Genomic DNA, 17,812 nt, shown 5'->3' with positions numbered 1-17,812 from the left:
CCGCTCGCGCCACCGCCCCCGCCGCCCCTGCCACGTGACGCGCGGCCCCGCCCTCCCGCCCGCCCGCGCCGCGGCTCAGCGCCGGGGACGGCGAGCGGGCGGTGGCGGAGCGGTGCGCGGGGCCCCGGGCAGCCCGTCGCTCCCGCGTCTTGCGGCACGGCACGGCACGGCGCAGCGTGGCACCGGGGCCCCGTGGGCGGCAGGTAAGGCGGGTGGCTATCCACGGGTCGGTAGCGGCCGGGTCCGTCCCCGCGGCGGGGAGCCGCTGGCCGCGCGTCCGGCGCCTGGGCGGGATCGGCTCCTCAGGTAGCGCCCTGGTGCCCCGGGGTCGCGCCGGCCTGCTGGGGCCTCCAGCGAGCCTGCTAGCCCCGTGCGCCGTCTCCTCTGCTTTAAAGGGAGGGGTCGTCGTGTTTTTCTGTACCGGTTCGGGTCAGCTTCCACAGCCATGCGGGAGGACACCCTCAGGAGCATGGCTGAGGGAGCCCCGGCCAGGAGGAGCCCGTGTAATGTTCTAAAGGTGTCGTAAATATCGGAGAAGGCTGCTGGTGTTCTCCGGCCAGGGACCCGCGGACGGAGAATCCCCTCTCCAGGCACGGGCTCTATCGGGAAGAGGTTGGGAAAGCTGAGGTGATACCATTTACCGTATCCCTAACATAGCCGTTTTGTGCTGAAATGTTTTTATGGTGTTTTTTTTTTTTCCCCACTTATAATCGTCCTTAATAAGCTCGGTATTAATTATTCAGCTGACGTAGAGGACAGCCAACATTATTTTCCTTTATATTCCACAGTGAAGTGACAGAGCATCTTTGCCCATTGCAGGTGATTTTAACCAGTGCTGATGTGCCTGGGAGCATGTGTGTGCATGTTCAGTATCTCTCCAGGCATCTCCTCTGTCCTTTTCAATGTAAGAGGTGTTGGAACGTGTATCTCAATTTTGTCCTGTTATTTTTGCCTAAGGGGGAATGGCTAATGGGAGAAGAGAGTGAGAAAAAAATATTAAAAGACACATGTAAGTCTAGTGGGAGTATCATTGAGTCAGTTTTGGTTTTTTCATTTGTTAAACATTTTTTTTTTACTTTTCCCAAAACATGTTCTAAGGTCTTATACTTTAAATCAGAGACAGTTATTTATAAGATAACATCTTTATCCTGAGGTTCAGTGTGTTTCAAAGAAAGCTGTATCCCCTCGTTTTAAGTCTAGGGAAGGGGAGGCATGAAGAAGTTAACTTTGTCCAGACTATTCAGCAAGGGGTGACAAGACAGGAGTGGACTTCTGCATGGTGACTTAGGCCAGTGAGGCAATTGTTAGACAAAGTTGCCTTCTGGATGGGCTAATGTTTGTGGAACACCCTAATATTTTAAAGCACACCGTTGCTTTCTGGAGGCAAAACATGAAGCACTGTGGGTGACACTGCAAGATACGCCCCTCCTCCCCCCCCCCCCCCCCCCCCCCCCCCTTATTATCTTCCACAATCTGTAGGCTCCAAAGATCCCCATTAACTGTTTCTGGCTGCCCTACATATTTTAGGCAGGCTGTATCAGAGTAATCATTAATTAATCCCACGGGGAAGCATTTGTCTGTGCTAGTGAACTAATTCTTCATATTCTGACCTGCCTGCCACCCTGACTGAGATGCAGGCCACCAAGGAAAATCCAGTGGGCCTCTGTTCATAGGACTTGCTTGATTTCAGTGTTCTTCCTGGAAAGCACTATCAAATGATTTTTTTCTTCCTTACCAGGATAAATTGCTTGGGTTTTGGAATTTCTCAGTAGTCATAGAAATGCCATAAATAAGGGGCTGAACATGTGAATTAAGGTTCTGTGAGTGAGGGTGGGAGGAGAAAGGGGAAAGGCATAAAGACCAGAGAGTAAGGGGACAAGAAAAGGAGACGCCCATTCCTTGGCATTCAGTGGAGGGTAGCCCCTTCTGGTACAAAACATATCCACAAAGAACAGAGCTGAGGTAACCAATACTCACAGATATTTTCAGGAGAGCAATGGCTTCTGTTCATTGTTGTGTGGGTTGCCTTTGCACCCGGGATTCAAAGTATACCTTTGTGTGAATCGATTTTACTCTGCTGATTAAAATACAAAATTATTTAAGCTGAAAAGAAGAAAATTCTATTAACTAAAATAAATTTTAATCTTCTCCTGTACTTGTACTTTCTTATTTGAAAAGGAATGTTAATTTTCTTTTATTGGTAGTATTAAAACATGTTGGTCTGCCACTTCATGCAGCCATATAGTGGTAAATTCAGTAAGCAGAAGGTGCTTTTTACATATTTATGTTATTCTATAAGCTTAATGTTCAGATTATTAATTTTTGTCTTAGGAAACGGTATCTGATTAGATGATTTTTTTAAATTACTTTTTCAGTATGTGGCACCTTAAATTTGGAAGAAAATAAATCTGCATTTAAAGCCTTGGAGTCTTAATTTTCAATTTTTGAAGTTAAAAACCATCTCAGTGTTTTTTCCTTGGTATAGCTATCACTTAAAACATTAAATATTCAAAAATCAAGATGACACATGTAGGAAAAGGAATTAATCAATAGGTTTTTTTCCAGTTGTCAGCTCCTTCAGAGTTGTGGGATTAGCACGTTATTCTTCAACATCTACTGTTTTATTTATAGATTGAAGAGGAAAAACTAGATTTCCTGTTTCTGCAGCTCCCAGATTGTGTCTTGGCATTGAATGAATTAGTTCAATTTGTTGAGATGAACAGGAAACCGCATTTTCAGAAAAGTCTACTTTTGTCAAAAGCTGATTTTGTGCTTTGCCAGCCTATGGCTCAGCTATTCAGCTGATGACATCTGCCAGTCCAGTACACCGCCATGCTTCAAAAATCCTGGCAGCAATACGTACTGCCTTAATAATTCCTTATAGCCTGCTGTCCTTCAGGGGGTCTGTGCCCTCCCATAGTTCATAATCCATGTTGGCAAGGGGGAGGGTCTCAGAGTTGTTAAATACCAACCTGATGTGAGAAAACAGATGGCTCAAACAGGAGAAAAACCTCTGCAGGACCCAAATGCTGGGAGAGGTATCCCTGGGGCCAGCAGTCTCACAAGGAGGTGAGAGCAGAGGAGATTTAATGAAAAATGTCTGAGTGCCAGAAATAAAACTGTAGGGTCAAAGACATTTTCTGACAGAGGGTTTATGCTAGTTAGCCTTCAGAAAAAATCAGGCTTGCACTCCAGCAGCCTCTGCTTTCACAGAACCCCACCCTTATGGATGCTCCAGGTTCATATCTTTCTTCTCCTGGGATACCAAATTGCACAAAGTATAACCACAATAATTTCTCCACATGCACCACCATCACCCATACCTATTACAAGAAATGCCTGGATTGGGCTGAAACCAAATGAAAACCAGTGTGAGTTTCTGCTTCTCTTGGGACCTTTTTGTGGGATTACACAAAAGGCCTCTTTGGAAATCCCTGCTACTTTCACCTCCTGTCTGCGCATTCTCTCCTGTGTCTGTTTTTCCTTTCATCACCTTTTGTTAAGAAGTCAGAGCCTTTCTGGTTTGTGGCTTCTGGTTTTAGTGTCAAAACAACTCCTGGTCAGCCTTAGCTGCTGGTCAGGCTCTCTGGTCGATTCATCTCTTCAGGGACATTCCTCTGGAAAGGTACTTTACTCTCAGTGGTATCTTGGGGGATTTCAGTCTAGGAGATAATCAGGATATTACAACCTTTCATCATTACTCCTAGGAATTTCATTCCAGTGTTTAAAAAAAATTATAGAAGATACCACCGACACCTCATTCAAAGTGGAGTTTGCAGTGGTGCAAGATGTATGATATCAACATCAAAGAGTTTGAAACTGGTACGTAGACAGATTTTCTAAATAATCACACCCCCTGCTAATACCGTGCTAATGATACTGAAGCATTCATTTGTCTGCAATTCAAAGTGCTGCATTTTTAATACCCTGGCACCATGGATCTGTATCTGCACTTGTATCCAGTCAAGAGTCCCCTGAGCCAACTAATTCCTGCTGTTGGAGATACCGTCTAAATATCTTAGATTATATTTACTGTGCAGTGCATTAAGCAATCCTGAATCACTCCCAGGGGAATCTTCCAGTTCTCTGCAGTTTTGCTTTTCAGCAATTCCTGGGCTGCAGCCAGGTGTAACTCTTGGAAAGCTCTGATCTGAAGCCCCCAAATATCTTGCATAGTAAAAACCACAGGATGTAGTTCAGTGTGGTATTTTTCAGATAATCCTTTCCAGACTGGATTTACAATTGTGTTTTCCACTGGGCTGCATGTCTGCACCTTCTTGCTCTTCAATTGCAGGTATTTCTATGTGTGGTTTCTCCTTATTTTGTCTAAGTAAAGCAGTGGGGTGCTTGACCTTGCCAGCACAGAGCAGGGCAGGAAAGGGAGAGAAGACTGAGATGGTCAGGCATCTTCTGAGTAGGAAAGGAAGGAAAAAAGAGCATGAGGTGCCAACACAGGGTCCTAGTTTTCAGTTATTGTAAAGGTCAGGCAAGAGTCCAGCACGCATTATCACTGCATCATTTCCTAAGGAAAGGAAACGGGTCTTGCAGTCCTTCACTGAAATCACCTGCCAGGCAGGCCTCTATAGCTAGGACTGTACTGTCTTTCTCTGCACTCTGGAAAGGAAGGTGAGAGGATCAAAACTCTGGTTTCATGTACTACATGTTTGCTCTGTTACTGTCGCTAGGCATCTGCTTGGATGCCTAGAGGAGGCACAACACCCATTTGATGTGTGCAGCAAGCTCCTAGCAAATCTTCCAATCCCATTTAATACCAAGCCTTCAAACTGAGGATGAATCAGGTATTATACCAATAAAAATAGATGCTTGTCCTGGTTTCAGCTGGGATAGAACTAATTTTCTTCTTAGTAGCTGGTACAGTGCTGTGTTTTGGATTTAGTATGAGAATAATGTTGATAATATACCAGTGTTTTAGTTGTTGCGAAGTAGTGCTTACCCTAAATCGAGGACTTTTCAGTTTCCCATGCTCTGCCAGTGAGCAGGTGCACAAGGAGCTGGGAGGGAGCAGAGCCAGGACAGCTGACCCAAAATAGCCAAACGGGTGTTCCATACCATAGAATGTCATCCTCAGTATATAAACCGGAGGGAGTTGGCCAGGGGTGGCCGATCGCTGCTTAGGGACTGGCAGGGCATCAGTCAGCGGGCAGGGAGTAATTGTATTGTGCATCATTGGTTTTCCCTTGGGTTTTACCCTTCTCTCTTCCCCACCTCCACTCCCACCCCCCTTAATTACTATTACTATTATTACATTTTTTATTGTTTAAACTTTATTTCAATTATTAAAGTGTTCTTATCTCGACCCACAGGTTTTTCCTTTTTCTGATTCTCCTTCCCATCCCACTGTGGGGGGGTGGGGGTAGTGAGTGAGCAGCTGCGTGGTACTTTTGTTGCTGGGTTGCTGGCTGGGGTTAAACCATTGCAATGCTACACCTGATCCCAGCCTAAGGGAGCTGCGCAGGCAGGATGCTGGGCTCAAGTTGGTGACACTCACTTGTTTGGCTGTTCTATGGTAAAGTGTAATCCATCAGTGATCTGGTGGATGGGTTCGGAATTACAATGGGCACCTGCTGTTTCAAGGTGCAGGATGGCCTGCTTTGGCAAACGCAGAAGTGAGGGGTAGAACAAAGGAATTGAGAGAGCATGTCTCCACTTGATTGTCGAGAGATTTTTTTTTATACAAGATTCAGGGACTTCTGCTGAATTTATTCAAGAATCTCATCTAAACCACTTGGTTTGCTTTGAAGATGTCAAACTAACTTCCATTTCCAAGTCATTCTCCTTTTAAAGCCTTGGTTCTCTTCAAAGGCTAATGTGCACGTGGCATTCATTGACATTTTTAGCACAGTATAATAAACATAAAGAAACAGATCTCATGCCTGTGGAGGCAGTGGGAAGCTTTGAGTCCTTTGTCTCAATTTCTCTTTTTTTCTAGCAGTCTGGACAAAGAAATGGGGAGACAAGAGAGAGACAGCACTGCAGGCTTTCACTTTTAAAAAGGTAGACCAGTACAGTTTGGGGATTTTGAAAAAGTTAGTATGCAAGAAAATCAATTAGGCATTTCATTTAATATAAAATAAAAATGCACAGCTATACTTGTATGCTGTTTTCCAGCCTTCAGTAATACTGATCTACACAGCAGTTATTTTTCTGTGACATTTAGAAAAGTTATGGAACAACAGAGGAAAATAAAAAGAACTGATTCATAAAACAGATACTCTAAAATGTCCTTGACTTTTAAAAGAATCCTTTGAAGATGTCATCCAGAAACAATTCAGTGATACTTTGGAGCACCTCTCTTCATTACTTTTTTTTGTTTTGTTTTGGCTGTATCCACAGAATACTGTCAGCAAGTGTTTGGGCATCTGACAGAAGGACAGCAGGGAGAGCAAGGGGCATGAGCCACTCAGTGTGGCACCAGGACCAGCGAGCCCTTAATCCGTACTCAAGCAAGTCAAGTCTTGCTGCAGGTGCATCTTCAGTGATGGTCAATCCATACTGGCTGACACAGGTCCAGCTCATGGTGCCAGTGGGATTGGTCCAGAAGCTGCTCAGCAATGTGGGGCAGCACTGGCACTAATGCCACCAGCCAACAGGCAGGAGCCATGTAAATGAGAAGGACTGGGCAAACTTGGGTCTGTCGGCACTTGCCTGCAAAGATTGTGTTGCTTGCCCACTCCTCCCTTTGCTTTTAGCACCCTCTGCTTCTGATGGGAAGGCGTGGGGCAGCAGGGCTCCATTAGCAATCAGCCATAAAGTTTTTGGTGGTATAAGTCATCTTATTGCGTTATCCCCTCTGCTGCAGTGCTCAGCACCATCCTCTGCTTTCTGCAGTCCAGCTTGAGGACTGCTTCTGCTTGGATGCACAGTCAGAGCGTTTCTTGTCTCTCTTTCCAAGAAGTGAAAATGCTTTGAAGCTTGTGGATTAAGCTGTGTACAGACAATGCAGCCTCACGATGGGCCGCTGCCACGAGGGGCAGTTTTTCTCCCCCTCCTTAGAAATTCTTTCCTCTAGGGATAGATGCATGGTGAACCTGATGAGGGAATCTGTCTGGCTGAAAATAACACTTTATTTTCTTTTAAAATGCAAAAGGGTTATTTTCAGTGAAATAAGTCCCCCTGTCAAGCTCACCGCAAGCTGCACAGACCCCAATACTGATAGGGAGGGGCTAGTCTTGCCTTGCCTTTTAATGTGTCATTCATCACAGCCTTGAGCAGTTGCTAGGTTCAAGTAACTCTGTAATGTAGTTTGAGCTATTTCATCACGAAATGGAGAAGGACATTGTCCTCTGTTTCAGCAGGGCGTGATGAGGATGCATATGTGAAAGATCATGTGGAGTCATTTAGAAATTTAAAACAGATCCAAAGCTGTTGAGGGAGCCCTACCATTTCACCCATTCCCAGAATAAGGTCTGAATTAAACATAGGTCATGCCACATGATTTTGTAAGGTGTGGGGCTGCATGTCCTCAATTAGACCAGTGCATTTTGTCATAACAGGATTGATTGGTGACAGACAGATCTGTCCTGAACAGCTGCATGCATCTGATACCATCTATTTTTCATATGTACAATCTGCTAGCAGATAACCCCTTTAAAAATATTAAGGATTGGAAATAATTCTTCAGGTAACATGCATCCTCAGAAACACACGCATGCACATGCACAAAATCAAGAGGCAGGGTTGCGTAGAGAAGGGATTAAGGATAGGGGTGCTATGGAGTTGATCCATGGCTGGGGAATCCTCTCTTAAAGTGTGTCTCTGGGGTAAATTTCTCCTTATCTCTTCCCTGTCCTGGGTAATTCACGGTGCTTCTAAAGCACAGTTTTTTTGTTCTGCAGATAACCCCTGCATGATGTGAGTGAAGACACAGTGCCAGTTTTTCTTGTGTTGAGCATTTTATGTGACTGTAAAAATAAAAATTGATGCTCCTCACTGCTCACTGTCTACATTTTTTCCTCTAATGTCTGCTCTGAGCAGTTATAAAAAGGTTACTTGTGTTTTAGCAGGGATTTAAGATCAAGGATTTTATTAGCTTGCGGGAAGGCTCTTCCTTCCTGTCTGTGTTCAAACCGGATAATTTCTCTTCTGTTAGCAGCAGGATCAAACCCTGAAAACCAATGGAAAAGGCTTCCGTTGACCTAAATGGTGCAAGGCCAAGCTTTTAGGCTCCTGTTATGTGTGTCAAAGACTAATTCTGTCATGAGAAGTGTAAGAAGTGTAAGCAGCAATAGCTTTACTGCATAGTAACAGAAGATTGTGCTTCTAAAAATTCCTCTACAGAGTGTTTTTGCAGAGCCACCTCCCCAGGGTTCTCCATCTGTTTTCACACAAAGATTAATAACAAATTGTTTGGCTAATAAACTTCTCCCTGCTATCCTTGAAATCTGACCATTTATTTTCCCTCCCTCCCATGGACAGTTATTGGATTCCTGTCTGTCCCTGTGCTCTCACATGGGAGACATCACTAGTATTAGATGCACAGCAATTGTCATGCTTCAGCTCCACAGCAAGGCTTTTAAGGGGTGAAGAGCTCAGTGTATGGCTGACATGAGTTGATGCAGTAGATAGCTGTGTAGTGATGAGAGCTGTCCTTGTTCTTACAGGATGTATAGAAAAGGAAGAGAGAAAAAATAAGCTGTGTGTACTCTACTGTGACTTCTGCAAGAGCCCATTTTTTGTTTGCAAATAGGAAGAAAATATTCTTGGGGAAAATGGGATTGTGGCTTGAACCTGTTTGATTCACCAGCATCCCTGCGGGATGTGGGGCTGATGGTGGTGTTTCGAGGTGCTGTGTTCAGAAGTCTGGACCAGGTGGGAGAGCGTATCCCAGCTGGTCCATTGGTAGAAACAGATGAGGAAAGAACAAACATCTGTTGTGAAAACAAGCTTAAGATCAGGAAAGATCTTTGTGATCTTTCAATCTGACTGCTCCCTAATACAAGCCATAGGACTTTCCCACACTAATACCTTTTCTAGTCAAGTACTGGTGACCAAACAGCTGCCAAGATACCCAGTCCAGATTTGGAAGTTTCCAGTGATGGGACAACTTTCCACAGCCCTCTGTGATGTATATCAAGTGACACCTACCACTTTGTTAAAACACCTACCTAACGTCTGGCCTGTGTTTGTATCTTTCAGCTTTTTATCTTACTGCATCCTCCTCTGCTGGATCAGAGGGTTCTCCTTCACCATGTTTTTGTTTCTGATGTAGACAGACTAATATCAGATTTTACTTCCTTGTGCCTTAAACAGAATAATCTGGGCTTCTTCACTTCCTTATCCCAAGGGCTCTGACCCAGCCACAGCAACGACACTTCTTAGGGGCTTGTCTCCCATAGCCCGTTCCCTCCCCTGTTCTGAGCTCAGGAGCAAGAGAAGTAGAAACTGAGCTGCCACCCCTTGACAAACATGCTGTTGAGGTGTTTCTTTCTAGTCCTGGTGGAAATTCACAGTGGCAGTAGCTGCTATAGCGGGGGTGGGAACATATGACATAGCAAAATAACTGGGGGGATCGCAGGGCATCTTCCGGTTATTAATCAGCATCCCACCTGACCAGTGAGCACAAGAACTGGACATGGATTTCCAGTGCCTATCTGTGACAGATTCCTTGCTTCTCCTCTCATAGTTAAGGCTGACATAATCCTTTAGGCTTTGGCGTTGCACTGAGAACTGATGTTAGTTTATCATCTACTGTGATTTTAACCAATGTCACAGCTGTATAAACCTTAAGGAAAAAAAAACTTCAACCACAAATCTTTGCCTGTAGCTTTATGTTGGTTTTAGATGTTACTGGCAAGTCATCTCCTTTTCAAAGCAGTGGGGACTGATCGTGGAACTACAGCCAGGATCTTTGTGAATCTAATCCCAAATCAACTTCCGTTTCTCCAGACCTTTAGTAGATCACCCCAACAGTGATAGTTTTGGCTTCTCTGTAGCTCCAGGCCTGTTTTCAGTACCTCTGGGAGGGGAATCTCACTGTTGTTTCAGGGGCTTATTAGGCTCAGTCATAATTTTTGGATTTCATAGATGCAAGCCATGAAGTTTTATTGCTAATTCTCAAAGAAAAATGTTAGAGCCTATTGTACTTACTGGATGAATTTACTACAAAGAGTGAGTTTATTCCATATAATAAATTTATTCCATTTCCCCATAAAGGCATTTTTAAAAAACACTGAATGAAAACTTACATGAATTCCACTGATGTGAAAAGATCTCAGAGTCCTGCCAATATTAACATGTTAAGAGCCAGAGCTTGCTATCTTTGAAGTCAGTGGATGGTTTGCTTTGGAATTAAAAGGAGGAAGTGGAAAGTGAAGTATTAGATTTCACTGTGAAGTTTCTTGCATATCCCGTTCCTCTTTTATATTATGGTATGTGTAAAACTGGCTATCTTCATGATGCTTCCAAACAGATGTAAAGGCTGTGTTCCTCAGGCAGACAAGGTACAAGAACTGTATTGAGAAATTGCTTCTCATTAGCTCATTTATGTTTGGGGGGGGGTTCTGGGGGGGAGGGGGATGGTGGAGGTGATGAGATGCTTTTCCCAGAGACCAGAAAGGTCTCTGGGGAAAAATCCCTTCTTGTTTTTGCTCCATTCTCTGTTGAGGTTTCAAAAAATAATCTGAATTGTTGAGTTCTTCAAAGCCATGTAGAGCCAATTGGTCAGTCTTAGGTGTTAAAGTGACACAAATAAAAGTTGTGTGTGTTTGTGAGAGAGAGCGTACGGGGCATAAATAGTTGATCTAGAGTTCTGCAAAACATTTCAAAACAAACTAGAAAAATCTTGTATCAGTGGGAAGACCAGGACCATGCTGCCACATCTAAAAATGCTCAACTAGTTTCTAGCATCTGTTCAGGTAAAACAATTTCCCTGGCATTGTGTGGGCTATAAACTATGATTACTGTGTTTCTTAGTTTCCTGTTAAAGAGATGAGTTAGATACTAGGTAGAAGCTTAATTATTGGTCATGTGCATTTTTTGAAATATAAATGTGAATGTTCAACAGAGGTCTTCAGAGGTTGTTAAATGTTATTCAGTGTATTCAGATTTGTACCTAAATACTAAATGAATACTTGGCACGGTCAGTTTCGTAATTGTTATGATATCTGAGAACGATTAATCCTGCTTCGTCCATGTCCATGGAGGATTGTCTGTCTCAATGCCTCTTTAATTATATGTTTTTTACTTAGGCAGCTTTCCCACAGATAACAGTGTCACTTGATATTGCTGTTAATTTTGCTTGAATGAGGAGAAAAAACTGAAGCTGCTGTATTTGTTAACAAAGCTTTGAGAAGATTTGGGTTGTTTTCCCTGCACAACCAGGAGACTTGGCTGTGGTTTCCAATTCCCTCCCTAGTGAAGTCATCTTAATAGTAATTTTGCTTTAAATCCACTGTATATACTGTATTTTTAAGGTTTGACAGCACTACATAATGCTAAATTGGTATGGATTGAAACATCATTCATTTTGACATCATTTGATTACTTTTTGTAATACCCTTGCAATGGGCAGTAAATCAGAAGACACTCAAAATGAGAAAGTCTGGCACCAATATACCTGTTGTAATGAGGATGAGCACAGTATTCCTGCTGCAGCTGTCTAATCTAGGCCAATCCCTTAAATCAGTCAACTTCTTTTTCCTCTATGGTTTTGTTTCTGCATTCTCATGTGTATGGGCCAAAACTATTGTCTTCTGTTTGCTTCCAGCATTGCAGAGGAATATTAAATTCACCCAGTAAGCTGTGCTTGTTTAATCTCTTTTTATAAATGTTATTACTCTTTCCTTTTCCAGTAGCTTTGGTTTGTTACATTTAAAATTGGAACCTGAGAATCAGGATTAGGTGATATTACAAAGCATGTATCCATGTAATAAAATTGAAGTTCAGGACAGTAATAAGGATCTTCAGATGACACTTAAACCAGTTGAAAGTAACCCTTTATGGGAAAACCATGACCATTTTTTCTGCTTGGTAAGAAAAAGACACTTTTTCAGCCTTCTTTGTCATTTTAGGCTGGGAATGGAGTGCATAATTTGGATGTCAGCAGTGGGACATCTTACCAAAGCAAAGCATCCATGGGACCATTGCCTAATCAATGACTTCTAAGTGCAGGACCTGTTAGGTTGGAAACAAGTGCTGCAAGATGCCAAGTGAGGGTCTTGAGAGCAGCAGTGGGATGGAGGAGACAGTGCAGAAAGAGAGCAAGTCTGGAAGCCAGAGCCCTCGCCATGGCTCCATGAGAAGGGCTGTGGCAACCACTGTCACCTTTGATGGGGAAGCCACTATGGACCGGAGGAAAAAGAAGAAGAAAGAGTCTCGTCCTGAGTCAATAATAGTGTATCGGTCAGAGAATGAGAATAAGGTGGAAGAAGAACAGGTGGATGAAGAAGGAGGGGAGAGGAGCTCTGAGGAAGGCTCCAAGTTCCTGGGTCAGTCCATGGCAGATGGTATGTATTCCTGGGAACACCCATTTTCCATAAAGTTTTTTTTGATGCCAGCATACGCTAAAGTCAAATGTAAGTGACTCTGGGACCAACCCTCTCCAAGACTGCGGGCAAGGAGAGCCTGAGTTCATACATAAAACCACTCTGAAATAAAAAGCATTACAGGCTGATCTGGGGTGTCCTTGCAGTTCTTTGCAGAGGTTGGTTGTTGCTGCACTCATTTTTAAATGTATGTTTAAATGTTAGGGTTGATCCAGAAGAATGCTGTGTGTGCTTTAAGCCAATGATGCTGTGATCAAGCTCCTGTCCATGCTTAAAACAACTGCCTGTTAAGTGAAAGGATAGAAGCAAATGGATTTAGTGGCTCTACCTGTGACAGGGAGTTTTACTCATTATCTAGGATTTGCTGTTGCTTTCTGTTTGCATATTCTCAGCACAGCTTCCTCTTTAAGAGTGATTGTTTGGCAAGGTCATCATGGGGCATCTTGGAGCCACTTTCATTTCTGATGCCTGTCCTGGATACCCTTGCAGGGAAGAAGTGTGGGAGGCAGGTCCTATGGCTAATCCTCTTGTGAATCGGCAGTGCGGGCTGGTAGGGGCTTAAATGTGAATGCATGCTCCTCATCCATCAGCTGCAGCAGATTCCCTCATGATCTTAACCCCTATCCTCATGGCTTATCTGCTGCCTTCCTGTTTTGGTGGGCTAGTTCAGACTGCTGAGCCTCCTTTTAAGAGCCTCTGAAGACCTTCTTTCAAGCTAGTCAGAATTAAGACTGGGAGGAAGTATATTTTAGGCCCATAGAGTTTTTGGCCGGTATCATTGCAGGGACTGTCCTAATGAATTTCACTTGGGAACTAAGCCAGTCTGTGACTTTAACATGCATCCCAACACTTTCCTGTTTGGTGCCTTTGCTGATCCCTTAAAATGCAGATATAATTATATGAGTGTTTGTAAGCTTTTTCTAAACTTTGAAAATTAATTTGGATTGAGATACAGTGGAAATGTAAAGTGAAATACTAGCTATTCAAGTATAACTCCATGTATGGATGTGCTTATTCCAGAACAAGAGTCTTAGTCATATTTCACGCCAAGTGTTCACACTGTTAAGGAATAAATCTATGAAGGTACCAGAGAAAATAGGCATGCCATTTTTGATTCAGTTACTGTGGCTCATCTTTCTCATACACTCCTGCAGCACTTTCCCTTCTCATATCGTCCCTAGTGCAGATGCTGGAGTCTTCTCCCTTGTGATTTCTATCATCTGGAATTCATGTCTTCTCCCTCATTAGTTCTTCCATTTTCTTCTGTGATAATCTTCTTTATACTGCATTGCTTATTGCATTCCATCTTTTTTTAATTTAATTATAACTCCATATGCACTATCTAATTGTCTTTGGGGATTTACAGAAAATACTCTGTACTGAAAATAAATCTAATGTAGATGAGTTTATCTGTGTTTGTAGGTGTCTGGAACATGCCTTTAGACAGCCGCTATGTCACCTTGACTGGAACAATCACCAGGGGAAAGAAGAAGGGTCAGATGGTGGACATCCATGTCACACTAACGGATAAAGAGCTACAGGAACTGGCGAAGTCAAAGGAGCCCCCTAAAGAGGACATGCCTGAGAAGAAGAAATGTGATGTTGGGCTGGACAGAGGACCCCACGTTGTTCTCTGGACCATCATCTGCCTCCCCATCATTTTTGTAGTGTCCTTTGTGGTTTCATTCTACTATGGAACCATTACATGGTACAACATCTTCTTGGTATACAATGAAGAGAGGACCTTCTGGCACAAAATCACATTTTGTCCCTTTTTAATCATCTTCTACCCAATTATAATTATGGTGGTGTCTTTTTCCCTAGGCCTGTACTCAGCTGTGGCGCAGGTAGCATGGTCCTTTGGGTACTGGTGGCATGCTGTCAGGGATATGGAGAAGGGCTTCTGTGGCTGGCTCTGCAGTAAGCTGGGTTTGGAAGATTGTTCTCCATACAGCATTGTTGAGCTGCTAGATTCTGACAATATCTCAGGTAGTCTTTCTGGCAAGAGCTCTGCACAGGGGGTTGAGACCTCGGCAGTCTGAGCCTTTGTCCTGGCTGACTGTTTTGGTCATATGTGAATGGTTTTCACCTAGACAATAACACACTGATATTTTTTTTTATATATATATATATTTAAACACAAACTTAATTAATAAAATATTGGGCTGGGAGTGCTCTTTAAATGTCACAGAATGCAAGTGTGCTAGCTTCCCATGGTCTGGGTGGGGAGGTGCATGGCTCTCCAAGGATTTGTCATCTGTTTTAGCTAATTATAACTTGTGGGAATGGTGAGAAAATCCAGGTCTGTGGGGCTCAGGCTGTTTGTGGAGTGGCAGAGATACATGCTGAAAAGTCCACTTCTGTAAAGTGGAACTTTACATTTCAGATATAGGACATAACCGTGATCCGTTGACGCAGTGAAAAGAAGTCTCTACTCAGGGGTTGAACTTCAAGAGACAAGAACCTGTTCAGAGGTGAAGGCTAAATTGCAAAATGTGTGATGTTCCTGCAGTTTTCCTAGAAAGGGTCCTTTAACAGCCCTTCCAGTAAGTGCAGCAGACCTTCCCAGTAGGCTAGCTGCTTAGACACTGTCAGTTTGAAAAACAGACCACTGGAATAGTTGTGCCCAGCCTTTCACTGGGGGAGGACAGCATAGTCCCCAACAAAGGCACGTGAGCTGTACACTGACCTGAAACACACCCATCACATGATGGAAGAGTAGAGCTTGCTCTGTAATGCAGTGCATGGGGACCTGACTGGCCTGTCACCAGCACCCTCAGGTGACTGTAGGTGCACAGACAGGTGGTTAGGACACACCTGCATTTGCTGTCTTGATAGGTGCACTGTTAGGAAGGAATGGGCTGTGGGAGTCATATACAGTGTGCAGTGCAAACAGTTGCATTATAGGCAAGAAACCTGCTCTGAGGAAGGGTGATCAGTTTGCAGGTCACTGCAATGTAGGTTTGGACCAGCAGCACCTATGTTTAAGGAGGTGGAGTTGAAGGTGCTTGGGATGGGACAGTGTTACTGAAACAGTCATTTTGTTTTTCAGGTTGCTCTTATGGAAGAGCTGCTGGACCTTCTCTTTCAGAACAGGGGAGTCCCTGAGCCCGTGTTTGTTAGTGCCAGTGCAAATTGCATTAGTGCCTCAGCTCTGGAAATCTGCATCCCACACACACTTCCTCGTTAATTATACGGATGAGCAATGGATTATATATCCTCCTCTCCTCATGTCTCATTTTCATAATTGGTTTGCCTCCTTTTGGGACTTTGCATGGCATCTTAGTGGGCTCCCAGACCAGGCTGAGGTGGCCACCATATGCTGGAAAAAATTTGTCTCTTCAACAAAAAGACTAGCAGAAATGTTCTTTTTCTGGATTGACTCTTAGGTTTCTGGCCTAAGGAGGACACAGGGAAAATGAAAGAGACGTATAACGGACTCTATTGGGGACTGAGTTACATGTCTGAAACATGAATAATTTTCTGAGTGCTCTAGTTCAGCTGGTGTTGCTAGTAAGTCTGGCTCAGCCCTAACCCAGAGGAGCCTACCATTTGCATGCGTGTACGTAGATAATTTGTAGTGTGCAGTCAGTCAGGCTGCACAGTCACTCATGTCTGTATAGATGTTTCACTTCCCCAGTCTCCCTACCAGAGGGGGAGCTGCTCTAGTTTTAGGATGGTAAAGAGAAGCATTCAGAAGCTGGATTTCACAGGAACTAATGCTTTGTGTTGCATTTCAAGGAGGAGCTCAAGACTACACTGTCTGTCCTGGTTAGGACATCTGGGAACCGGTGATGTATAAACAAGTCCATCCAATCCTCTAGGCATGACACTGAGAAATAAGTGAAGTCCCTGCTGCGTCCATGGTCTGTCCCCTTCTGGGAGGTCCAGCCAAAGCAGCCTCTTAGCGCTGCCGTGAGGATGAACACTGTGAATAGTGTAGAAGCCAAATATCAAGAGCAGGTTTGTCCCCACACTTTACCAATAAAGCAGAGGTGCTCCCTGGGCACAGGTACAGCCAGGCTGTGTTTGCTGCTTTCTGATGCACAGCTTGCAGTTTTTACTGGTTAAGTCTGACAGCTAAGGCTGACACATGCCTGGGACCAGTTCAAGCAGTAAAATGCCTTTCACAGGGCTGTTTCAATCAGGGAGCTTGACGTGCTGCTGAATCAATAGAGAAGTCAAGGATAAGTCATGCCAGTGCTGGCAGTCTGTAGTGACCCAGTGCAGCCACTCTGCTTAATACTCTTCCACATGGAAATTGCAGGCTCCCACATGGCTGGAGGGTGGGAAGAAGTAATGCTTAACAAGCATTAATGGGAAGGAAGGCCTGCTGGCAAGTGTTCTCACGCTTTGCCTAGAGGGACACTGCTGGCATGAAAGGGGTGGATTGTGTATCTTGGCCCCAACAAGTGGGTTTGAGAGAAGGATGGCTGGCAAGTATGCATTGCTGCAGAAGGACAAAACCCAATTCAGCTGTCACTGCCAAACAGCAGCTGTTCAAGGCTAGACGAAAGGCTGGGGTCAGTGGCACAAAGAGCCTTCAGCTTACAGAGGGCTTGAATGATAAATACTAGCTCATTACAGAACACAGCCATGTGAAATGTCTGTTGAGCTGCAGGATTTGCTTTCAGGATTGTAAATAGCCTGCCAGAGTGGGGACAAAACCAAATCTGTGCCTCTTACTGCTATGTAGACACAGAGAAGTGTCAGAGAAGTCATTAATACCCTCCCTCTGCCGTGGCAGCTATGCTGGGATTGGAGGCCACCTTTCTGGGGATATACTGGAACAATCCATTGTGTGTTTTCGAATTTACACTTAACCAAGCTTGCCTCTGCACCTGCTGAAGTCAGGGTGTTCTGCCACTGATTTTGGTTGGGGCTAGTTTAAGCTTGGGATTAGTTCTGGTGCTATTTATAAACATCTTATTGAAAATTTTCTCATAACAAGTCTGGATAGCTTTCTCTTTTGCTCCTGGAATGATTTGCCTGCTGCAAAATATATAATAATTATCAATTGTTGTAATAGAAAAAAGCACAAGTTTTTGTCTTGTTCTACCCTTGCTTTCAGAAACTCACAAGTAATTTCTGCTTATGTGCCACTGTCAAACTGCAGGGAATTCCAGTTATTCTGATTGTTGAGTGTGTTTCTGGCTGCTGTAGTCGGGATGTTTTGTTAAGTAAAGATAGTGTACGTTTGCTGATTGTTATTTTTAATTGCATTCCCTTTTCCCATCCTTGCTGGCCTGGGTGGAGAATAAATATGTACGTGGCTTTAGAATAGTGTTGCTCTCATGTTTCTGCTTGAC

The 17,812-nt window shown here is 43.8% G+C and overlaps 1 protein-coding gene across 7 annotated transcripts; it reads left to right on the top strand.

Moving 5' to 3' along the window:
* Positions 1-46: 46 nt before the first annotated feature.
* TMEM169 (transmembrane protein 169) lies at positions 47-17,784 on the top strand. 7 transcript variants are annotated; one of them, XM_055811596.1, is made up of 5 exons: positions 48-203; positions 6,355-6,485; positions 12,030-12,464; positions 13,926-14,492; positions 15,556-17,784. In XM_055811596.1, the coding sequence occupies exons 3-5, from the start codon at positions 12,161-12,163 to the stop codon at positions 15,609-15,611; spliced, it is 927 nt and encodes a 308-aa protein (XP_055667571.1). In that variant the 5' UTR covers positions 48-203; positions 6,355-6,485; positions 12,030-12,160; the 3' UTR covers positions 15,612-17,784. The 7 variants fall into 7 exon arrangements, 6 of the variants coding, with proteins under 6 accessions (XP_055667572.1, XP_055667568.1, XP_055667573.1 ...); XM_055811595.1 differs by lacking the exon at positions 6,355-6,485 and adding an exon at positions 3,708-3,822 and having other exon boundaries at positions 49-203; XR_008748321.1 differs by lacking the exon at positions 6,355-6,485 and having other exon boundaries at positions 47-203; positions 13,926-14,977.
* The last annotated feature ends 28 nt before the right edge of the window (positions 17,785-17,812 follow it).

Source organism: Falco peregrinus, chromosome 8 (genome assembly GCF_023634155.1).
Source record: "Falco peregrinus isolate bFalPer1 chromosome 8, bFalPer1.pri, whole genome shotgun sequence".
NCBI classification, from domain to species: Eukaryota; Metazoa; Chordata; class Aves; order Falconiformes; family Falconidae; genus Falco; species Falco peregrinus.
Note: the sequence above shows the minus strand (reverse complement) of the source record. Positions and strands in the feature narration are given on the sequence as shown.

What these genes read in the sequence shown, in the direction of transcription:
- TMEM169 (XM_055811597.1), top strand. Translation starts at nt 12,161, where the DNA reads ATGCCAAGTGAGGGTCTTGAGAGCAGCAGTGGGATGGAGGAGACAGTG. An exon ending in GGGTCAGTCCATGGCAGATG is followed by an intron (nt 12,465 to 13,925) that starts GTATGTATTCCT and finishes CTGTGTTTGTAG; the next exon opens with GTGTCTGGAACATGCCTTTA. An exon ending in TACTATGGAACCATTACATG is followed by an intron (nt 14,212 to 15,555) that starts GTACAACATCTT and finishes TTTGTTTTTCAG; the next exon opens with GTTGCTCTTATGGAAGAGCT.